General features: G+C 37.2%; 3 protein-coding genes across 5 annotated transcripts; 1 reads left to right on the top strand and 2 right to left on the bottom strand.

Moving 5' to 3' along the window:
* Positions 1-949: 949 nt before the first annotated feature.
* LOC132269008 (PRA1 family protein E-like) lies at positions 950-1,876 on the bottom strand. Its single transcript, XM_059769984.1, has one exon. The coding sequence runs from the start codon at positions 1,729-1,731 to the stop codon at positions 1,198-1,200; it is 534 nt and encodes a 177-aa protein (XP_059625967.1). The 5' UTR covers positions 1,732-1,876; the 3' UTR covers positions 950-1,197.
* Positions 1,877-2,602: 726 nt separating this feature from the next.
* LOC132268597 (uncharacterized) lies at positions 2,603-6,943 on the top strand. Its single transcript, XM_059769426.1, has 6 exons — positions 2,603-2,708; positions 2,816-2,886; positions 4,363-5,265; positions 5,423-6,475; positions 6,764-6,823; positions 6,917-6,943. The coding sequence occupies exons 1-6, from the start codon at positions 2,603-2,605 to the stop codon at positions 6,941-6,943; spliced, it is 2,220 nt and encodes a 739-aa protein (XP_059625409.1).
* Positions 6,944-9,887: 2,944 nt separating this feature from the next.
* LOC132269007 (E3 ubiquitin protein ligase DRIP2) lies at positions 9,888-23,619 on the bottom strand. 3 transcript variants are annotated; one of them, XM_059769983.1, is made up of 9 exons: positions 23,427-23,619; positions 23,083-23,316; positions 19,511-19,610; positions 16,202-16,403; positions 15,469-15,917; positions 15,304-15,354; positions 11,705-11,777; positions 10,351-10,509; positions 9,888-10,237 (listed from the first exon to the last, which is right to left on the bottom strand). In XM_059769983.1, the coding sequence occupies exons 2-9, from the start codon at positions 23,195-23,197 to the stop codon at positions 10,196-10,198; spliced, it is 1,191 nt and encodes a 396-aa protein (XP_059625966.1). In that variant the 5' UTR covers positions 23,198-23,316; positions 23,427-23,619; the 3' UTR covers positions 9,888-10,195. The 3 variants fall into 3 exon arrangements, with proteins under 3 accessions (XP_059625966.1, XP_059625965.1, XP_059625964.1); XM_059769982.1 differs by having other exon boundaries at positions 16,070-16,403; positions 23,083-23,340; positions 23,427-23,617; XM_059769981.1 differs by having other exon boundaries at positions 16,070-16,403; positions 23,427-23,617.
* Positions 23,620-25,090: the final 1,471 nt, after the last annotated feature.

Here is a 25,090-nt window from a genome sequence, read left to right as displayed (position 1 = left end):
TGTGTTCATAGCCATAATGTTCCCATTACATAAATCTGTTGATTGTATACAGTTGCATCAAGGCATCATCAATCTGTCAGATGGAAATCAGTAGATCAAATTGCTTGACAATTCCACTCTCTCCCCCATAAACATAAAGTCCTTGATCAAAACAATGTGTCAGTCAAAATGTGGTTAATTTAAGTAAAATCTCAGTGGGAACCATAAATTAGAACAAATATCTCTCTTCCATTTCTGCCAGTTCTAGAGGAGTAGAAAGTTCGACATCCGGGAAGGAGGGAGCTGTTTCTGGTTCATCTCCTAGTTACATGATTACAGTTTCATAGCTGAAAAAATAAGAAAATTATTCCTGTAGAAACTAACGAGAACTAAGCAGCCAACCTTTTGCCGCACTCATCTGAAATAAACAATGTCTTCTACTCCTACAACATATTTAATATAACTGGTGTTTCATGATGATGGTTTCCTGTGCTACCCTATGGAAGATCCATGTTCTACCTCCACTTAGAAATCTATATCTATATAGATAGCCAAACACCTAAATCAATACTGCATCGAATGACTGGAAACCTAACATGTATGTGATAGCCATTCTCCTGTTAAACCTTTGCACTTATTAGCTGCCTTCATATTCAAACCATGACAGACTCAAAAGCCCACTTTTTCACACTTGCCATCTCGAATTATTACCACTACTACACCAAGCAATAGCTACTACGTGACAAATCTTCGCCATTAACTCTAGGAAAACATTGATTCTTAATTTCTAACATACAATTCCACCAGAAAAGATTGTTTCATCAGATCTTCTAGATCTTTGCTACTAGACTTAATGGTCAAATCGAATGAAAACTATGATAACTTCAGGGCAAGCTAGATCATATTAACAAACAGTTGGTGAACTAAAACAAATAATAACAGCAACCAACAACACAAATAAGGCACATCATTGGAAAAATAAAAACTAATCCTTTGAAATCAAGTTCAATATACACTCAAAAGAGCAGAGTTCATATAATATGCAAAACATTGTAATTCCTTTCTTGAATAATTACACTTGAATAAGATGACGACCATATGCAATACAAAATTTACAATTAAAAATATGGATACTGACCCAACACTATCAAAGAATACAATCAACTGTGATCTGATCTGATCTGACCTGATTGCAGGAATCAAACCTCATGAAGCTATTCAAATGCGAGTATAAGGGGCTACTCGCGGGGGACTACCGACAACCGAAACCAAGCCACCGTCAGCGGCTTCTTCCTCATCGAGAAATAAATCCTCAGTAACCCTAAACGCGCCGTGCAAACCAATTATGACGGTTCCAATCAAAATTGAAACCAATACATTCAACCACACATTAGTCAAAACCAACGCAACAATTGTAATCACACCAAGCACGATTAACACAAACCGATCGTTTACCGTCCGATTCAAGAGGACCAGAGGCTCGTCGCGGAAGAAGTAAAGGAAGAACCAAGCGACGAACACGATCAGGAACACGATCAGCGAGGTGGGGTGCCACAAAAGGCTTAGAGACAGTATGAACAACATGATCATTGCGTAGTTGACGCGGAAGTAACTGAGGTTTCGTTTCATGCGACCTTTGGCTTCCCCGAAGGAGAACGGAAAAGAAAATGAAGATGGGTGGGCGAGGAACTCCCGCCACGGGCGACGCGCGGCGAAGAAGAATTGGGTCGAGGTTCCGCCGCGAGGGTGCATTTCCGGCGACGGAAGTTGAGGATGAGGAAAGAATAAATTTTAACCCTAACCTATTCTGAGATTTCGATTAGGTTTTGATGAAGATGGAGTAGCAGGAGAGAGATTAGAAACCCTAGTTTGCAGATCGATGAGTAAAAAAAAAAATGGGTAAATTTCACTCAGACACCCCTAAAATTAGGTTATTTTTTTGGTTTTAACTTTCACTTACTCTCTAATTTACCTAGCATCTGACACATGTAAATTGACCATTTTATCCTTAATTTTTTTAATATAAAATATATATAATCTTAAATGACAAAAAGACCCATATATATATATTCAACTGCCGCCCCACCCTTAAGACCTCCGGCGAATCAGAGTTGCGGAGATCCGACGAAATCAACGCCGGCGTCCTCTCAGGTCTCCTCTACACTATCGTATCCGCCCGCCGACGCTGCTCTCCCATTTCGGTGATGAAGCTCGATTGGTTCAGCGGTGGCTTTGACTGTGATGAAGCTCGGCTGGACTGATGGTGATGCAACGACGGTCTGGTTCAGCCGGTGTAGACGGGCTCGGCCGTGGACGCCGGTGGAGACGGACTCGGCCGTGGACGGCGGAGGAGATAGGCTCGGTTGGTGGTTAGCGGCGGAGGTGGGCGAAGAGGATGCTGGTTTGAAACTTAGCCTTGAAGAAGAAGATCGGTGGATGGAGAAGAACCCACTGGCGGCGATGGATCCGGCGATGGGCGGGGGGCCAACGAGATCTCACGGCGGTTATGAGCAAGGGCGGTGGAATTGGCTGGACTGAACTCAGCCATGATGAAGTCGGCGGCTCGCGGTGTTATGGCAGCGATGATTGATGACAATGATGGATGTGCACGGCTAGGAAGGTGATGGCAGTGAGTAGGCCTGGAGAAGCCAAGCTTCTGGAGGCGATGTGGATGATGCTACAGCAGGAGAGCCTCGACTACTACGTGGTGGCAACGAAGTGGCGTTTGGGTACGTTGGGTTGAATTGGAAGGATCATATAGTGATTGACAAGAGGTATTTCAAGCCTGTCAAAACGGCAAATCGAATCGGTGATAGATAGGATTTGGGTATTTCAGGCACTGTGCTTCTTCTCGGTGGAGGAGTGGCGTCAGTGGTGTTAGGTCTTGAGATCGACGTCGGCTGGGAGGCAAATTAAATAGGGTTGGGAGGTCGGCGAGTTGAGTGTCGCCACCTACACCTCTTTGACCTCGCCTAGCCACCGCCACCTCCAATCCACAACCCAAATCCTCATCATCGATCGGGCCGACTGGCTCCCGTCTGTTTTGTATGTGTGTATATATCTATTATTCTATATATGTTAATAATTTTTTGTGTATATATCTATATATTTACTATTTGTGTGTGTGTGTGTGTGTGTGTATATATATAAATATATGTTTCTATATAGATATATATATGTGTAATTCTGAGGAGTGGTGCGGTGGTTTTGTCCGGCGGGAATTGGGAATGATGATGGTATATGGAGGAAGAAGATGAAGGTGTATGTTTGGGGTATTTTGGTCACAAAAATAGTTAACGGAAGGTCAAAGGGTAACATAGTCATTTAACACTTCAAAAGTATTATGACCTCACCAAAAATTGACATTTGGAATGTAAGTGAAATGTTAAACACTGATTCAAATATAAGTGAAATCTAAATTCTCATCTAGTTAAAAAATAGGGTTAATTTCACTTAGACCCCCTGAGGTTGGCGCATATTTCACCTAGATGAAGATTTGTTTTTTAGCGACCACTTAGACCCCAATTTGTTTTTTGGACTTTGACACAAGGGAATTGACCTATTTACCCTCAAATTTTTAATACAATTTAATACCAAAAAATTTATAATTTTAAAAGGCAAAACTACCCTGACATTGTACACCTAATGACATTGTACACAAAAAAACCCAAAATAGGCGAACCAAACGGCAAACACAAAACCACACTCTCCTCTGCATCTAACACCCTCAATCGTCTCTGCATCTAACACCCAACACCCATATCTCCGAACCAAACCTAGCCTCCGCCGCCGTTCCATCTCGCCATCAACCTTAATGATGTAGCTTCCGCCCGTACGAGGAGGTTTCGCCGCTTTTCTGAAATCTCAGTGATTCTCCTACAGAGGCCGCCCGTTCGAGAGATGGTTTCGCCGCTTTTCTGAAATCTCAGTGATTCTCCTACAGAGGCCGCCCGTTCAAGAGATCCTCTTTGCCGAAGCTCCTGAGTAGATTCTCGTGACCAAATTTTAAGGCGAAACCAAGTAATTCACTGTGGTAGATCAAACCCTAATTTTCAGAGGCCATTCGTTGAAGAACCTTAATTTCAAGTACGATCCTAATCAAACCCTATGTTTCTGTCTCGCTGTTCTCCTCTTATATTGTAGAAACTATTTAGAGAGAGAAGAGAGAGAGAAAGGGGTCTTGTCATGGCAGCTTACTGGTCATGTCTCTGCAAAAAACAGCAGATAGTCACTGAATTCGAGTTAAGTGTGTCTACAATTTACTGGGGCTTCAATGTCTCACCATTTCGATTCTTTTCTATATATATATTTGATTTTTTTTTTTTTGTCTTGTGAGTTCTCTGATTTTGCATTTCATTTCATTTTTGTTGTGTGTTATTCAAGTTTGAAATGGCATATGACATATTTCATGATGTTGATGAGGTGATAGAAGTAGTGGTGAGGCAAGAAGAGAATGTTAGTGAAGAGGTCAGTGAAGAAGGAAATGTCGGTGAAGAGATGAGTGAAGAAGAGAACAGTGCGAATGATGTTGGTGGATCTGAGTATAGTTTTTGTGATAGTGATGATGAAGATTGGACTGGTGTTCATGAAGGAGTTGAGAATTTGGGAGATCATAATCTTCAAAACATTGGCTTGGAAAATGAAATTCCAGATGTGAGCAGTGATGGGTTATCTAATTACAGTGAGAATCAAGATTTGACTGGAGAAAGTGAGGATGAAATAGAGAGTAATGTAACGAAAGGGAAAGGAAAAAAGCAAACAAGGACCGTGGATTATTTATATAAATCATTGAAGGGGAAGTTGTTCAAATATGCTGAAGGGGGAAAAATTGAATTTGAGAAGGGCCATATTTTTGATGACATCCGCCATTTCAGAGAGGTTTTGGTGGAGTATTCAGTCCAAAAAGGTTTTAACCTTGTTAGGGAAAAAAATGAGACCGGTAGAATTACTTGTCACTGTGCTAACCAAGGCTGCAGTTGGAGAATTCATGCAACTATATTGGCTGATCAGTTGACATATAAGGTGAAGTCTGTAGGCCCAGAGCACACTTGCATCAGAATAAGTAAGCTCAAGAGTGTGACTGCACCTTTTATAGCAAAAAAGCTTATGGAGAAGTTTAAAAGGAATCCTGAAATTAATGTCAAATATGTGAAAGAAGAAGTTAGAGAAAAACTTCTTGCAATTGTAAGTACTAGTGCTTGTTGGAGGGCTAGAAATATAGCAAGAGATCAGATTCTAGGGAACCATTCTACTTCATATAAAAAGCTGTGGAAAAATGTAGCTGAGGTAGTTAAAACTAATCCTGGGAGTTTAATTTTTATAAAACCAAGTATAGATGACCCTCCCAAGTTCAAGAGACTTTTTTTTATCATTTGCAGCATGTCAAAATGGTTTTATTAATGGTTGCAGACCATTTATTGGTATTGATGGTTGTTTTTTGAAGGGGCCATTTGGGGGTATTTTGATGAGTGCAATAGGACTTGATGGGAATAATGGATTATATCCATTTGTAGTAGCTGTAGTTGAGTCTGAAACTAAAGACAGTTGGAAATGGTTTCTGGATCACTTGCATAAATTCCTAGGTGATACAACAACAACTAATATACCATGGACTTTTATGTCAGATGGTCAAAAGGGCATTTTAACTGCTCTCTCTGAAATTTTTCCACAAGCAATAACTAGAAGATGTTGCAGGCATATATATGCTAACTTTAGGACACGGTGGCCAGGTGTGAAGTACAAGAAACTATTCTGGGAAGCTGTAAATGCATATAATGAAGAAGATTTCAAAATTGCAATGAGGCAGATTGAGTTAATTAGTCAGGATGCCTCAATTTGGTTGATGGAGCATCCTTTGGAGACATGGACAAGACACAAATTTGATGATAGGGTGAAATGTGACTATGTCACCAATAATCATGTGGAGTCATTTAATTCTTGGCTTGAGAATGTTAGAGCAAAACCAATCACTGCTGTTTTTGAATGTATAAGAACAAAGGTGATGTCCAAATTCAACAAAAGGTTTCGAAGGACAGCAGATTGGACAACCACGGTAGTGCCAAAAATTAAGAAAAGATTAAACTCCAATATATCCAAAGCTGGTACATGTGAATTGACATGGCCCGCTGAAGGTGTGTATGAGGTAACTGATAATGCAAAACTGAAGAGTTATATTGTTATGTTTGGGGAGAGGACTTCTTGTTGTAGGGAATGGCAGGTGAGTGGAGTTCCTTGTATGCATGCATGTGCAGCCATTACTACCACAAGGGTGGATATTGAGAAGTTATGTTCAGATTTCTACAATAAGGATACATATACAAAGACTTACACTCCTTTCATCCACCCCATGCACGATGAAAGTATGTGGACTGAGGTTGACAAACCTGAATTGGATCCACCAAAGCTCAAAAGACCCTGTGGTAGACCAAGAGTGTCAAGGAAGAGGGAGGATGGTGAAGCAGAAGCAAAGAAAAGGTCAACTATTGTGCGGTGCAGTGTATGTGGACATTTTGGACACAACAAGAGGGGATGTCAAAAAGTTCCTACTGCAAAATAGGCAAGAGCAGCATCATTAGGCCCATCATCATCATCAGCAATAGCAGGCCCAAAAGTAGGAGGAAGAAGACATCCACCAAAAAGATCAAAAAGGAATAGAGCAGTAACAGCAGCAACACAAGGCTCTGAGGTACTAAATTCATTGAATAAAGATTTCTTCATTTCAATTTTTTTTTCTTTTTTTTTTCACATTTCAATAAAGATTTCTTCATTTCAATTTTCATATTAGGTTTCCGGTAGGGCAGCAGCAACAAGAGCAACTCAAGCCACATCAACACAAGGCTCTCAGGTATGTAATTCATTTATTGATCCTAATAACAACAAAACACAAAGCTCTCAGGAATATAATTGTATTGTAATAAATATTTTTGTTTCATTTCAGCCTTCATGTTGCACCAGCAGGAAGTAGGAGCTTAACACCATTGAGATGGAATGAATTTGATGGCATTTTCTATTTGTGGCAGTTATTTAGTACATTAAGTTTGGTATTTGGTATTTATGATATTCTGTACTTTAAGTTGGGAGTGTATTGATGTATTTTGAGACTTTATGTTGGGAATGTATTGATATATTTTGAAACTTTAATAGGTATTGATATATTTTAGGAATGTAACAGGTTTTAAAATTTTGCAATCCTCTAACAGGTTCTGATTTAGAGGTTTAAAAAAAAATTTGCAGCAGCAGTATATGCAATTGGATTGTATCAGCATCTAATTTTGCAATCTTCTAACAGGTTCTGATTTAGAGGTTTAAAAAAAAATCTGCAGTAGCAGTATATGCAATTGGACTGTATCAGCATCTGATTTTTAGAGGCTTAAAAAAATTACAATTCTTTTACAGGTTTTAAATTTAAATTAAAATTTGTTGACTAATTACTTTACATGATTGTAACAGTTGCTTTAAAGGCTTTTTAAAAAAAGAAACGGGCTTTTTTTTTTAACAGGTGTTTTACATGTTAATATTCAAGTAATTAAGAAAGAAATAGGACTGAAAATTTTGAAATTCACTTTTTTGGCAATTAATAAATTAAGAAAGAAATAAGAGTGAAAAATTTGAAATTTACTTTTTTAAATTCACTTTTTTGGCAATTAATAAATTAAGAAAGAAATAAGAGTGAAAATTTTGAAATTTACTTTTTTATTAGCAATGGTCATTGTGGAGAAAAAAAAAATTTATAGCAAAGGCAACTGTGGTAAGCTCATTTGGGGGTATTTTTGTGATGAAAAACTTGAAGGGTATTTTTGTCATGAAAAATTTGAAATACACTTTTTTTAAGTCAACATATGGTCAAAAGGGTAAAATTGTCATTTTATACCTAAAAAGTACTACAAATTGACATTTGGGGTGTAAGTGAAATACAAACTCACAAATTGGGGTCTAAGTGGTCATTAAAAACCAAATCTTCATCTAGGTGAAATATGCGCCAACCTTAGGGGGTCTAGGTGAAATTAACCCTAAAAAATAACCTAACATCAGGAGTCGTTTCTGAATTTGCTGAGCAGTGTGGTCTGTCTGCAGGGTTATACAAGGAAAATAGAAACGATACAATACAACGCCGTTCTCTCGAGAATTTTCAATAATTTTCCTAATTTTCAAATTTCACCCACCTGTCACGAAGTGATTCCTAAGACGCTTGGAGGATGGAAGACACGCATGCTGGTTGGCAAAGAGCAGAGTTTGACTGGGAATGGTTCCAGGGAAAGGGCGTGCAGGAGCACAGGATGGTACCTCTTCAGAGTTCAGGCAGGTCGACTCGGTTCAGTTCGAGGTGCTTGTCGCTGGTCGTGGACTTGACTATGAAGAAGGGAGTTGGCCATCCCTGCACAAACTGGTCGGGAGCTGGAGCCGTTCCCCTGACGAGGCCATGGCAGGCCGAAACCAGTCAGCATGTATCCTTGGGAGGGCAGGTCGTGGTGGCTGACCAGGGCGCTTGCGCGAGATGAAGCAACGCCTTGGTGCCGCACGGGCCGTGCCGCTGCGCCAAATCTCTAGGCCCGTGACAAATGGTATCAGAGCAGGACTTGGGGTAAAGCACGGTGGGGTGCCCCCTTGTCGGTCCGGGAGGGGTCAGAGAATGAAGACGGTGCATTGAAGTTGCGTCGATGTGGAGGAATCAATGCAGTTGGGGGGGAGAGCCTCCATCTCCCCAGGAAGAGGCGTCCGTTGAAGTTGCGCATTGAAGGGCCGGAGGGCCGCGCGCACCAAAGTTCGTGCTTAGTCCTTGGGTGATGCAAACCATGGTGAAGGGCGAGCATCAAGTCGGCAGAAGGCCATTGCTTGCTCGGGATGTCGCGGAGGCGGCATGACGGAGAAGAGTCACGTCCTTGAGGAGTGGACGTCCCCTTGGTCCGAGGCCTGTCATTGGGCGAGTGCAGTGCAGGGAGCTGCACAAGGAAGCGATGGTGGGAAGGCGAGCATACCGCATGGAGGCAGACTTTGGAAGGGAGTGGACGCAGTAGTGAAGCGCCGCACTGCGACGAGGACGTCGCAGGATTTGGGTGGGGGAGAATGTCACGAAGTGATTCCTAAGACGCTTGGAGGATGGAAGACACGCATGCTGGTTGGCAAAGAGCAGAGTTTGACTGGGAATGGTTCCAGGGAAAGGGCGTGCAGGAGCACAGGATGGTACCTCTTCAGAGTTCAGGCAGGTCGACTCGGTTCAGTTCGAGGTGCTTGTCGCTGGTCGTGGACTTGACTATGAAGAAGGGAGTTGGCCATCCCTGCACAAACTGGTCGGGAGCTGGAGCCGTTCCCCTGACGAGGCCATGGCAGGCCGAAACCAGTCAGCATGTATCCTTGGGAGGGCAGGTCGTGGTGGCTGATCAGGGCGCTTGCGCGAGATGAAGCAACGCCTTGGTGCCGCACGGGCCGTGCCGCTGCGCCAAATCTCTAGGCCCGTGACACACCGCTGTGGTATGTTTCACATTGCACCTGTTGGGACCCGTGTTATCCAAAACCGGTTACCAAACAAAGGAAAAAGAAATCAAATTTTCCTGTTTTGGTTCTTTAATATATCCACATAAAACTTTTGTCAAATAATATTTTAAAATAAATTTAATTTTTTAAAGTTTTATTTCTCATTAATATGACTCATTGTCGCAAGTTGTTTCACATCGAATCCGGATTGAAAGTAAAATGAGTATAAATGAATTAGGTGTCAGTCTTATCTAATAATTTAATTTTTTGTGTCGGATCGTGAAGCACTCGATTCGTTACAATTGGCATCAAAACTAACTCAATCCTTGATTCGGTGCCACGCCAAATGTATAGTCCGAATATATTCAGGTTTGTCACCCTAGGTAGCCAGGGTGGACTCAACGACCACAATGGCAATAATTGAGGATTTGAGGGCGTTGCAAGAAGAGCTCAAGAATGCTTCTTTTTCAGATTAGTGGACACTACACGAGTTTTACTTTTATGGTTGTAATAATAAGGTATATAGTGAAAGTTCACCTCGTAGCACATGGTCATGTGCAATCAAGGTATAAAATTACAAAACACACCTATGCATTTAAGTAATTGACATCTCAACAACAATTACAAATAGCCAACTCTTTACCAATCACAGAATGCCACACTAAGGTGTAGACATTAGACAACGCTGCTGTGAACCCAATTACTACAATGTACTGTGATTTCCAACATGGCGATTGCAGTAGTTTCAAGCAACAGCATTATGCAAAGGCATGCCCAAAAGAGATTCCTGCTGAATCAGAAAGTGTTACTACTACACTAATGAAATCCAGAGGATATAGATTATTGAAGATGTGAGGAAGCATAAAAGAATGGAATGAAGCATGTTTAAGGGGCCGGAACCTTGCGGGCATACGCTAACACCATCACAAATTCCTTTGCTGAGGAGCCAATTGTTGCCGGTATTTTTTCTGTCGTTGATGCAGTTTTTAGCCACAAATCAACTAAATTATTCAGTTGCAATGTTGGCAACACCGATTGACCCATGCATCTGATCTCAACCTGTAAAAAAATCAACTGAACAATCACCAGCCGGACGTAGAACTAGGGTGCGAACCCGTCTGTAGGAAGATATACCCAGACAACATTTGTCCATTGCATTTAAAGATTTTGAGACACCAAGAATCTAACATAGGAAGATATATAAAGGGTTTTCTTGGTTCAATTTTCCAAAAAGCATTCTCAAGAACTCAGAAAACTACAAAAGATAGTTTATTTAAAAACAAATCTTTTTTTTTAACTGAGTTTTCAGAATCTGTCAACCAAACAAATTTTTGTACAGTTTTATGATTCTCAGTTCTCACGAAACAGAAAACTGTTCATAGAAAAATGAATCAAGCAAGTGCAAGTCCATAGTTTCTCCCTCAATGTTTTTCTAGAAAACATCAAAGGCAGGCAGCAATTTTTTGGCAACCAGGCTCTCATGATGGAGTAGACACAATCTAATTCTCCAACTTCAAACTGTTCAAGGTTAGCAGTCTCAAGAATGATTTCAGTTACTATTTTTTTTATAAGAGATGTGATCATAGTTGTTTCTGAAAGATGGATTCAAGGGTATTTAAATTTCCTTCCAATGCGTGCAACATTCTCAGGTATTGGCAAGTTGGGAGGGGCAATTTGTTTGAGATAACACCCACCATTTGAAGGGCCTGAGATATTGCTACCAATTTGCATATATTTTGATTAAATTCATTAATCAGCATCATCCTTGCCTTTATCCTCTATATGGATGGGGTTGGTGACTAGGCCACATGAATTCTCTTTTTCCATTCCTTCCTATTGTATACCATGTCTTTTCTTAAATTTAATTCTTAAAAATTGTTTTAATTAAATGCAATCTATCAATTTGGCTGTTTATTAATTTTTAATATTGTGCTCGTAATTAAATGTGAAAAATATATTGACTGTATATAATTCTGAATGTGTTAGTAATTGGTGGGTGTGTCCTAACCACTCTTTATATGTAGAAAAATAAAATTGATCTCATAACAACCATTAATGTTACAAGATTTCCATAAAACCTGTCCAAGTTGTGAGACAGGCTTCTAGGAAAGCAAGAAGACGAGATAGTTTTAGATTCAGTCCAGAAACTAAACAAATGTTGGTTCATTTTGTTTTTGAGAACAACATATTGATCATGATAAATTAACAAAAAATAGTATACTAATTAGAGACTTGACAAGGATGAATCACTTACCTCATCTTCACTTGTAAGATTTAATTTTCTCATCAGGTACTTTTGTATAAAAGAAACAGGTACATTCCCATCCCTGTGACAGAATGACATAAATATGACAAAGAATCTCCTGGCAATTAAAGGATCTTTCCTTTGAAGTCGATAAGAAAAAATTTCACCATTTGAAATTCTAAAAAAAACAACATTTCAAGCAACATTAGCATCAAAACCAAAAATACATGCATGAGAAAATACCTAAGTAGAAATAGGCTTGATGCAGTTATTTATCAGACTAACATTTGTAGAGAAATTCGAATTAAACAAAGAGGGATTGTTGATTGTAAAAATTACTTTCATGCTACTGATACAATTGTCAATCAGGGAGAGCAGAGAAGTGCATTATTAAAACTCAGAATGCAGTCCAGGTGAAAATCACTAGTAATGTAATAACTAATAACCGACTTCTTTCACCTTAAATCAAAATGATCTATTAGTGCCCAACAAGTATCATTTGTGACTATGTAAAAGCAGCCTAGACACGCAAGCAAAGAGAAACTCGTACCCATTAAAACTTGAGTTGGCAGCTGAGCAGAACTTCAGAATCTCATCTTCTGTAGCTAAAGAGAAGTCTCAATAGTGAAGACATTTCTCAACGAAATTAAAAGTATAACCACTACTAGAAAGATTCCCATAAGCAGAGCCACACTTAATAAGAACATAGGCCAAAAAGGGTTATGGTTCAGGTGAAACCTCCAATATATATATATATTTTTCCGGTACGTAAATCACACGCACCCAATTTTGTCCCACTGGGGACTCAAACCCTCAACCTTCCATTTGAAGGAGGAGGAGATACCACTTGGGCTAAGAACTTGGTGGTTGAAACCTCCGTTATTAAATAAAGAAACCATCAAATGAAAGTGATATTAAACATATAAGCCAACCACTAAATGCTGTTTTACCTCATTAAAAAAAAAAAATGCTGTTTTACTACCAACCAATAAAATTCTATGGCATGTGTTTGATAGCCTTTTGAACAACAAAATTCTCATTGCAAACTGAAAAGGCTTTTCATACATTTACCACCAGTTTATTTTCAGCTAATATTTGCTACACCTTTTCGCTGTACTTCGTTTTGGGTAAATAAAACATAGAAAGAGCTTTAGAAACTATTTGTGCAGCCCATGAAGATTTCTTTATTTGTGGCAGAAAGAAAAACTTGTCCTTAAAAATCTGAAGGATGTGGGTTTCCACAAGACTGGAAGGAAACCACAGAATTAAAACACCTCATTCTTTTTATATTATGCAAATAAAATGACACAAGATACAGAAATTAGAAACCAGCGATGATCATTCAACAGCATGACTATTCTCCTTTCCCTCCTCCTCCATAGTTCATTTAATGAAGATAATTGGAACAGCAAAAAATGCATGCATTTAAGACAAGCATCCTGTAATAACTTGTCCTGCTTATAAGACATTATTAATTTGGGGCGACAGAGAAGACACGAGTTCATACCATATGCATATATATTGACCCATCGTACCAATGTTAGAGAAGTGATGATATTCCTTCAACAAAAAAACTGCACTCCTCTTCCTTGTTGCATCACCCGTAATTCACCATTCAATGCGATAACTAAAACATTGAAGCAAATGCATTGAGGACCAACATGCCCGTAACAAGTTGTGCTACATGAAGGAAGACCCATCCATTGGTGGAAAAGACATTATTACTTTGTGGCAAAAAAGAGAAGGTAGGGTTTCAAACCACAAAGTGAAATTTACTGCCCAAATGACCAAAACCATTGTACTTCTACTACAATTTTGATTGCAGTTGAAGGTTTCAGCTAGCCTAACTGGTAATGTCTCTAGGTAGCAAAAGTAGAGACCTATAATTAAATCCCACCCTTACCCAGGTTGGGAGGGCTTATGAGTAGGACGAGGGCTACTCAACGGGTGGCTCACCATTCCCAATGGACCCAATATAAATAAATAAATGGAGCATAGAAATAATTTTTCCCCATTTTGAAGACTTAATCAACACTGAGATAACACACATGTTGAGGAGGTAGTCAACAACTGGACGCTAGGGATACAGCCTCTCTCATTTTAGCAAAAGAGTGAAGTGGGGAACAAATAAAGATGATGCTGGTGATGGCATTTTTTGTGCAACATTAAGAAACTAAAAACAGGTACAAGAATACACCAGAGTAAGGAAATACCATGACTGGATGCTAGAGATATAGCCTTCCTATCATTTTAGCTAAAAGAATGAAGTCGTGAACAAATAAAGATGATGCTGTAATGGCATTTTTTGTGCAAAATTAAGAAACTAAAATCAAGTACAAGAACAGACCGGAGCGAAGAAAGGCATACAAATGTATCCGTAAGCATGAGCTTGGTTGGCACTCAAGGCATCAAAAGGATGCCTGCATTTGTAATAGAAGTTCAGTCCAACAAAGAACAATGACTTCAAACAGAAAAATGAAATCTAGAAGTTTAGATCAGAAATTTGCAACCTACTAGAGGAACTAGTTTATTTTCCAGAGATTCCTTTTCCTGGTGTATCTAAGCATGCCAAAAGTTACTTCCTCAGACAGCTTTGTGGGATGTTTCTGTTGGATACAATTTTTCAAGATCCCTCAGGTTGACATGCACTAAATTTTTTCCAGTTGAACCTCAGTACCTAATTCATGTTACTAAGCAAGTAGAAGTGGGTACAGCTTATGAACTCTATTAGGATTCAAATCCATTAATTAAGACCAATCAAATTTATGATTGTGTGTCTAAGGGGATTCAACTTCAGTGCTGATATGTTTGAGAAATTGAACAGATCTGTGGCAAACATAAGCAAAAACGACAGACCATAAAATAGATTTGGGAGAAAATGCCATTGATATTTTCTTAAAGTAAAAATAGGTATCCTGATAGAGTCATTTAAGAAAAAAATTAGACTTATCAAACCGAGTTCATGATATATGATTTATGGAGTTAGTAGTCCAGAAGGGAAACAATCACAACTGCAAATTTGTACAAGAAACGATAATGTTAATTTGTCCAGGAACTTGTGAGATGCATTCCCTAGTATGTCTAACAAACTCAAAGAATAGCAATACCACAAAGAATGTGCACTTATTTTCTATCATTTCCTCATAGGTACTAGTTATGCCCTAATGCTTTATCTTATGAATGCTTCATATAACAAATATGACAATATAATATGCATAGAAGAAATAACATTTTTTTCCCTGGAGAAGATTATCTCCTGCATGCTATGGATGATAGCACTAGAACTTACTGACTAATGAATGGACACAATAAGGTGCCAATTCTTTACCCTTTACAGAAACTAAATATGAAAAACTATTTAACCTTGGAAAAGAATCCACATGACACCCTAATAACAAAATAACAATCATAAAAAATATGAAATAGTATTGAACTATAGAAGCTTTTATGAAGTCATATCTAATTCATTATGATATACGGAGTATATTATTTAGTGACACTACCACAATTGAAAATTTAGAAAGCGAAAGGACCACATAAAAATGAATAAATATATAAATAAAAATTTGGAACAGTAACAAAATTAATGAAGTTTAATAGGAACTCACTTTATTCTCAAGTAACCTGCAGATATCTGGGGCAAGGGTACATCTCCTTCCCTGAAACCACATTATGGAACTCATAAACTGAACATGGGCAAAAGTAATTGGTAACTAAATAAATTTCCCTAAAAAAGAATCCTTAAAATTTTAAAACTTAAAGTAGATTCTCACTGGTCTTCCGAAGCCACTAGCGAGAACCAAATTGGACCGATTCTTTTTTCTTGTTTTCCAGTGGCAGCATCCACCACAGCTTGGAGTGAAATGCCAAGTTCTCCAAAAGCAGTCGCCCTCTTTCGGCGAATCCGACGCAACTTTTTAGGTTTCACTGAATCTGGAGATACAGGATTGGTAATATTTTTTTCGGCTTGGACTTTTGATTTGTGCCCATGTTCCTTAGCTTTACTTTTACGAACATGTTCTTCACTTTCAGGGGCATGTAGAAGTTCTGATTTAGCAGCAGGCCCTTGTGAATTATACTTCGAAGACTTGCTCCTGTTTGCAACTTCCACCAAATAATTTAAAGGTTTCCAGAGATCGACTTTCCCTTCCCATGGTTCAGCAACACTCTCCATTTCTTTCTCAGGCCCAGCATGGCCAGATGGTTCAGCAGTGGAAGAATTCTGCACCACTTAAGTAATTTAGCATGAAAACTAGAAGTATAAGAAACACAGGCAACAATAATTTAAGGTTAGCAGCCATCAAAATTGTACTGGAAGCCTAATGATGTAGTAACATTGCAGTCACCATAAAACAACATAATTGGCCCCTTTACCTGCCTTATATTCTGAGTGAATTTGTTCATAGTCTCGAGTGAGCTAGAGCTCTTTAGACAATCTTCTACAGAATATTCCTCTTTAATAGCCGGTTTCTCAATGGAAAAACTGGGACTTCGTAAAGCGGATACCTTTCTTGCAACAGCTTTTGATCTTCTTCCAGTCATGGCAGTCTGTGTTGATACTCTGGGAGTGCTCACCACTAGTGATGAGAGTGATCTCTCTTTTCTCCTCACTGGTAATGAAACTGAAGATGCAACTTCAGGTGCCTTAACCTTTCTTCTTTTGTAAGGGAAGATCTTTGCTCTTACATCTTGCAAATTGTGGTCTGGCCTGAAAACAAAAAATTAATGAATACAATTTAATGAAGCCTCTATTTTTACCAAACACATACTTCATAAACATAATGAGTGCATGTGCATGCACGCTATAAAATGAGGAAAATAGTATGTTTCTGTAATGACTCACTCCACCATATGGTATGATATTGCCCACTTTGGGCCCGAGCACGCACGGTTTTGTTCTTGGGTTTTACCCGGTGTACAAATCCTACCCCTTTCCACACCCAGGCGATGTGGGATTGTGCACTTGTAGCTCGCTTAGTGTGGTAGCTTGCCAGTGCCTCTTGCACCCACCCACGGCACACCCCCCACATAGGTCGCCACAAACACCCCCTTTTAGGGGCCCAACTCTCTCGTTGACCACACTTCCGGTTGGGTCAGGCTCTAATACCATTTGTAACGACCCACTCCACCACATGGTATGATATTATCTGTTTTGGCCCCAATCCACAAGGTTTTGTTCTTGAGTTTTACCCCAAAATGCCTCATACCAATTGAAGTGTACAAATCCTACATATATAGGACTTCCCCTTTCCACATCCAGGCGATGTGGGATTGTGCATATGTAGCTTGCCCAGTGTGGTAGCCTACCAATGCCTCTTGCACCTGCCCACGGCACCCGCCCACTTAGGTCGCCACAGTTCCACACATTTTTAATGAACATGCTCTGAGAGAGAATGCAGGAATTAGAGATGAATGAAGGCTCACATGCATGCATGAATTCGAGCATGTGCACACCCGTGCACAGGAAGCAATAAAGTGAACTTCCAACAGTGCCTTGTACTGACTACAAAACAACCAATATCAAAAAGCCAGAATGCAAGAAGCAAGAACCTAATAATCTCATCTATAAACCACCTATAACATTGCAAAAGCAAGAAGATGGATGGATGCTATGTAATAGCACCAACAATCTTGAAACAATAATGGGTTCCACCATCGCAACAGACCACTAGTAATACATACAATGTAGTCATATAAAATGGATTTAAAATTTTAAACCAATAGTCTTCATGCTTTATGTAATAATGTGTTCCACCACCCCAGTAGGCCAGTTAGTCATTACTCATCATCAGGGGCGGAGCTAGGATTGAATTTTAGGGTGGGCGTAGTGTATTTGACGAAAAACAAAAAAATCCAACTAACATCAGATTTTTCTTTTTTTTTTTTTTTTACAAATCAAAAGGCAAACAAAAATATCATTCAATGCCAATATTGATTTTTTGAACTGAAAAGGACAGTTAAAATACTTGGCAAATATAAGAACCAAATATATATTTTGATAATATTTCCATTGAATACCAAGAAAAACATTTGCAAATTATAGTATAAAATAGTTAGTACAGCTGTGCAGATCAAATTGCTGAATATTTTGATAGGTAAATGACTGAATCACCATCAATATATCATTAAATATTTTTTTGAGGGGGGGCATATTTGAACTTTCAAAAAAAAAAAAAAAAATACACATAATAGTACTAATTTTTGTTTTTCTAGGGGGGCACACACCCCCCCCTAGGCACACGGTCCCTCCGCCCCTGCTCATCATTAGTGCCAAATTCAACATGTTACATGTCCAGGTTTCTACTTAGAAGTTACAGACTTCCTTTTCAAGCATAAATTTCCCATTGAGTGGAAACCGAAGCACCAATGAGAAATAACTAAAATCAACAAGGATTGACAAAGCATTAAACTTACTTGTTGAAAATGCAATTAAATGCAGCTAATAATCTTCATTATGAACTACTAAATGCCATATTTTCCCACAGCCAATTGCCAGTTATATGTGCTCTTGCAGGTGCACCCAGAGTTCAAAGAAATGAATTTCTAGCATTAATAAATATAACCTAATTTTTTTTATAAGTATTAATAAATATAAACTCGTTTAAAATGGTCGATTGCCTCACCTTGTTTTCTAGTTTTCAAGTCCCTATCTTGTCCGTTCTTCTATAGTAAATGATGCGTACCTAGCTTTTCCGTTCTTCTTTAGTTATATGAATTGTCTGTGTGATTGATGTAAGGAAAATAACAGAAATTTGAGGAGGAAGTTGGTGTGAAAATTTATAGTGAAGCCTCTTCCTTATTGGTAAAACCAAGTGATATAAAGCACCAAACAACCGGTTCCATATGGTCAAAAGAAGGAAATTAGTAACTTCTACTTTTTAGGTTACATATGTCTAGGAAGAGAAATGAATTTAGTAGGACCACATTCCCTATTTGTATCTTTTTTTTCTTTCTCATTTTCTTTTTGTTTTTCTTTATCAGTGGTGGGAAATGGTATGTGCGACAAATTATACTTTGAAGACCTTATTTGAGAATGTCACTTTTATTTTGTCATCTTAATTATTAACATCAGTCTAGGAGCCTTTTACTATGTCTATGGATGATAAATGGATCAGTATTAAGCCTTAAAGTTGCCAATAATGTGGTTGAACAAAATTTATGAGATTTTCGTTAGGAAGTTTTGTTTTGCTTCATCCCAGTTCACTCTACACGACACCAGCATCCTCTTTGACTTTCTCTCATTAAACTCAATAGCTCTAATGAGTGTTCAGCTTCTATTACTTATGGAATACAAATATTGGCACTTGCCAATTATAGAACAAAATTACAAATTTACCATATGCCATTCAATAACTAAATCAAACAGACTCGTGCATGGGCATAAAAAAATGTCCAATGGTTAACCTCAAAACCAATGTAATCAGATATCATGAATATATGCTCTGTCACATTTTTTGAAACAAAAATTACAGTCAAATTTTGGATCTTACCCGTATTCCTATACGAACGACAAGTGAACAAATTATTGTTTTTTCTGGAATCAACAGGATTCAAAAACTATTCACCAATTAAATTGTACTTACATCTCGCCATGCAGATAACAACTATTAGTCAAGTGATGTATATATTGACACATGTGTGACGCTGTCAATTGTGTAACATACACATCTCTCTAATTCTCTCACTGCTTCCCTCTAGTACGATATAGACTTGGAAACTTAGAGCACATTTAACAAAATTAAAAGAAGAAGAAGAAGAAAAAGAAAGGGAGAGAGAGAGAGAGAGCAAAACAACAAGTTGGAACAAATATCAAACCTCAGCTTCTCCAATGGTACACAACCCAAATCGATATTACATATTGGACAACATTCTAATTCCTCATCTGAGAGCTTCTCATATATGCATTTCCTGCAAACTGGATTAAGTTCAAAAGATGAAACCATTAAAAAATGTCTCATCCATAGAGTTGAGAGAGTACTTAATGGAAAAATAGAATTGTAAAAAATGTTTTTAGCAAATTTAATTAAACATGAGAAAATAAGTCTTTAAAGTGATTTACACTTTTCACCAAAAGATGAAAATAAAAGGAGAAGAGCAAAAAAGAAAAGGTAGTTTTGTACCGCATGAGCATTAAAAGGTAATAGAGAGGTTCATTTATGATTATACTCTTGCCTCTTAATTAGGAGTAAAACTGATGAAAAAACAAACCTACAGTATTGGAAAGCGATGTGTTAGTGGCATCTGCACTAACAAAGGTGAAACTGCTATCATGGAAGAATAATGAGTGGGATTATAAACTTAACCTTTAAAGTATTTTACCATAATTCATGCTTACTTATAACACTATTTCAAACACTTCAGCAACTCAGTTCAACTCACAAAGTGTTGTCCTATTTGGGATTAATTATATTATTTAGTTTAGCCATTTAGTTTTGTCTTCCCTTTTCCCTAAAATTAACCATGTCACTCGACCGAACTAGTTCGGTTATTGGAGTTATTACACGTGGCTAAACCATCTTAGTTTTCTCTCATTTTATCTTCAACAAACAGTCGTATAAAATGTAATAATTTCTGATTTTATCATTTCTTGTCTTGCTACACGGCCATCTAAACAACCTTCCGGCATGTTACATTTAATGAACTTGTTACTTCTTAATCGCACAACATTCTATCCTATAAAGCATTATTAGTCTGATAGTTGTTTTTTACTTCTATATAATTTATAACATCATCACCTTTCTGTAAATAACTGAACCTAGATAACAAAACTGTCTATTTTATTAATATCTCTTGACCCTTGAGCCGCAATAAATCATTGTTTGTATTCCTAGATTGCTAAAGTTGCATCCCACGTATTCAATTTTAGTGCTACTTTATCTTAAATCCACTTGATTGTAGAGTTTTCTTCAGGCCTCTAATTCAACATTTATTCCTACTTTACTTTTATAACTAAATCATCAACAAATAACACAAACCATATCACGTCATTCAAAATGTGTGTTACTATTATTTTTATAAGTAAAGTTGTCTAATTTATCCATAACTGATGGGGTAAGGATCGGAACCCAAGGCTCTAATGGAGAGTCGCACAAGGTTCGTGACCGAGACCTAACTAAGTACTGAATCTAAACAGCCCATTGAACTTAAAACTAACTTAATATAAGTTCAAATTCGAAACACAATAGATAATAAAAATCATCAATCCATAGCAATTTTAAGCAAATAAATAACAAAGCAATGGACACAATTTTTATGTGGAAACCCCAAGGGAAAAAACCACGGGACCTAAAATAGGCAAATCAAAATTCACAATGTGAGAAAGAAAGTACAACTTAGATTAATAGACTACCCCTAAAATCCCCTAGTCAGAAGACTCCAAACTTTTCCCCGAAAGTCTCCAAGCAGTCCATCCCCTCGTCAATAGCATCTAATCCTCACGAATCTACTTCTCTAGTGATTTCGGTCACAGCCACTAGTCGTCCATTCTTCAAAATGGAAGTTTGAATGAATGATTGTGGTGAACTCTTCGTTGAAGTAGCAAATGATGTCCACACATGAATTTATACTCACCAACACTCGAATGATGAAATGCAAAAACAAAAACAAGGATACACTCTAGAACTCACAAAATATGCCCTCTTTATGAATTTCTTTGCGTATATGAATTTTTTCATATTCTGCCCCAGTACAATAATAGTATAGAGAGAATAAGTTTTGTACAGTTTTAAACCAACTTAAAAACTTACTTTTGAACAACTCGATCGATATCAAAATTACCTCTGAATTGATCCCTCAATAGATCTAAGTCTACTGCAGTTTAATACTGTACTTGGAAAATTTTCAATTTAAGAAGTTTCCAAATTTATTTTGATGCATAATTTAAAAGGTTTGTACAGTTTTAAACCAACTTAAAAACTAACTTTTGAACAACCCGATAGATTTATCAAAATTACCTCAGAATTGATCCCTCAATAGATCGAAGTCTACTGCAGTTTAATACTGTACTTGGAAAATTTTCAATTCAAGAAGTTTCCAAATTTATTTTGATGCATAATTTAAAAGGTTTGTACAGTTTTAAACCAAATTAAAAACTAACTTTTGAACAACTCGATAGATTTATCAAAATTACCTCAGAATTGATCCCTCAATAGATCGAAGTCTACTGCAGTTTAATACTGTACTTGGAAAATTTTCAATTCAAGAAGTTTCCAAATTTACTTTGATGCATAATTTAAAAGATTTAAGAAATCGAAACAGATTAAAAGGTAACAATTAGATATCCTAATTATGCATGGATGAACCATAATTTGGTGAGTACATCAATGTGTCAATTTGCCTTTATATCCTTAAAGACGAAATACCCTTGAATGTAGCATGAATTTCCTTCTTCCATTGAAGGAAGTAATAACTAACACAAACTAACTTCTGAAAATTTTCTAAACTAAGCTAGCAACTAAATCAAACGCTACAGACTATAGTTTTGTTCTACGGAACATGTTAACCTAAGTTCTATTGACCTAACAATAACAAAAACTAAAAGATATGGGCTTAATGTTGAATCCATATAATGAACCACAATAATTGAAAATTCACTTGTTTGCCCCATAATTGTTCATACTATAGTTAATAGTTTCATTAAGCCTGCCCTTTATAATGACATATGTACTTGTAACTCACTCCTTTTTCTAAAAATTCACCATGTTATAACTTGTATCTTTAGACCCTATGATAGGATTTCTTCAAATTTATAAAAAAAAAAAAAAAATGGAAGTAGATGTCTTATATTTGATGACCTCCTCAACTTAAATCTCAAGTCATAATTATTGCCCAATCACTCTCGCCCGTAGTTTCATAATATGCTTATTTGTGCAGTTCTATTTATTGCCCAATCACCACCCTCTCTTCATAATATTAATTTAATATCCCAATAAATTTGTGCAGGTCTATAATTTCTTTTTATTAACCTTATTTTCATCAATACCCCAATAAAAACTCCTTTTCCAAATAATTTCTGGTCTATATATTACCAAAATTATACCTTATTGTAATTGTATGCTCCTACATGGGGTGAATAAGACTAATTGCCCAACTATATTGAAAAGTAAAAATCTAAAGTTTGTATGACTAATCAGATCAATGCATATGTAATAGTTACCAAAATGCATAAAAGTATGAAACACCCAGATCATACAAACAAGGTAGGCCAAGCCAAACGCAGATGAGACGATGCAAAACAATAGAAACCCAGATCATAAAGAATGCGATATGATACAAAGGCTTCCAGAAACATTCATAAATTCGAATAATTGAGATCAAAATATAGTGAAATGAAGAATATTCAAACCATTAGAAAGAAAATAAGACAGCTGATAGAGAAAGAGACTCACACGTATGAAGACATTCGGATATGGTAGTGGCGTCTCTAAAGAGCTTGTTGCAGAGAGGGCATGTCATGCATGCCACAATCGTCTCTCTCTTGACTTTCACCACCAGATTCGACATCTCCCAATCCTCTCTCTCAAGTTTCGGCCCTCCTCCAAACTTCTACGCACGTACCCGTACGGTGCATGTTAGCAGCACTCCGCAACACATGAAATTTACGTCCATTTCCCAGTATTTATCTGCATTAAACAGAAATACAAAATCTACAACTATCACATACATACCATATATATGTAATAATATATCGTTATATATAATAACAAGATATGCATAGCGATGTGGAAGATACCTCTGAATCTGTGAACAAAATATTGAGTTATTGAGTGAGATTAAGAGATGGGTCTGGGTGATTTTGTGAAGAACTGACGTGGGTTGGTGCTGGATTTGGACAAGAGCGTCGCGGATGATCCGTTTGGGAGTCGAAATCGAGAGAGAGGCTAGTTCGAAATGTCATTGACCGAACAGTACTTGAGTTCAATAAAGCAAGGTCCAGGGATAAAATGCGCCGCTAGTGTATTAGGGGAAACCTGCGCACGATATCTCGCGTACGCGACGGAGTGTTTGCGGGCCCCGGGTACTGGACCACGCGCATGTTAGCCCTTGCTGCAAGCCAAGGGAAGATAAATGCTTGATGTGTTGTTATTTATGGCGTGCCTAAGATAGTATTTTTGAGAGTTGTAGGCTTGTAGCTATATAGATAATGCTTTTTTTTTTTTTTTTTTTTTTTTTTTGTCAAATATGAGACAAATAATAATATTCTTAAACATTTTTAATAATTGGCAATTCGATAGAGTGGGTGCGTCAACTAAAATGATGGAGAAATTTTTTAAAAATAAAAGCAATCACTAGAATGACTAATATATATATTTTTAAAATTATTATATCAAATAATTTTGAAAAAAAAAAATCATATCAAACACAATATCACTGTTTTAACTGTAGTGTGGCAGGGTAATCAGGGGCCAGCAGACGCATTGGTCCCTTGCTCAATGTCTATTTATTTTGATCTTATATTTTTCAAATATATAATTTTCAGTAATTCTAACATTATATTGGTCACAAACGACCTTATTCAGTAGTTCTAAAATTGCTCTTCTTTAATTTTTTTTAATAGATTATATATTCTTTATCTTATTTAGTCTCTTTTTATATATATATATATGGTCGGGAGTCTCCTAAATCCCATTTTTTCAAGTAACTTGTTCTTTTATTCAAATAGTGATTTAATTTTTATTATAAAAAAAAAGGTACATATGTTAGACCTTGTGATTGTTTGTCTCAGAAAGTATACAAAATAATGAAGGACAAAATCCATCAATTTATTTCTGTTATGAGTTATTTTAAGGGGCTGAATATTTTAATCATCTATCTTGAAATTTCTATCTTATTTAACAGATCTCTATTTTCGCCTTTGTATTATTCTATACACGCCATGCAGGTGGAAGTCAAGATTTAATTTGAGGTAGGCACTTTCGGTAATTTTCAAGATGCACTTTATAAAATTAAATATATATATATATATATATCCGAAATTGTTTAAGAAATACAAAAAACACAATTTTCAGGGGGCAAAGGAATAGCTCAATCATTTACCTATCGTTCCCTCTTTCGGCCTTCTCAATGGACCCAACGACAACACTCATTTTATATCCGAAATTGTCCCCACTAAAATAAAATTCTACCTTTTCACGTAGAATTTATCAAATAGATTGTCATAATTACTATTATTTTTTTATTTATTGGAAACTCCCACATTAAGAAAATTTTAAAGTAAAGAAGTTACAAGAAGACTGAAGACTACGAATATTACCATAGTTATCGTAATTTTCTGGAGTCAAATATATATATATATATATATATATATATATATTACTCCTATGTGGCAAAAGGGGAGAGGTAAATTAGGCATTCTCATTCCGTTCAGACGAAGGAAACGTGTTTGTTGTTTGGGAA

The sequence above is a fragment of the Cornus florida genome, unplaced genomic scaffold, assembly GCF_030987335.1.
Source record: "Cornus florida cultivar Cherokee Brave unplaced genomic scaffold, ASM3098733v1 CherokeeBrave_3.0.0_Hap2_Chr08, whole genome shotgun sequence".
Taxonomy (NCBI): Eukaryota; Viridiplantae; Streptophyta; class Magnoliopsida; order Cornales; family Cornaceae; genus Cornus; species Cornus florida.
Note: the sequence above shows the minus strand (reverse complement) of the source record. Positions and strands in the feature narration are given on the sequence as shown.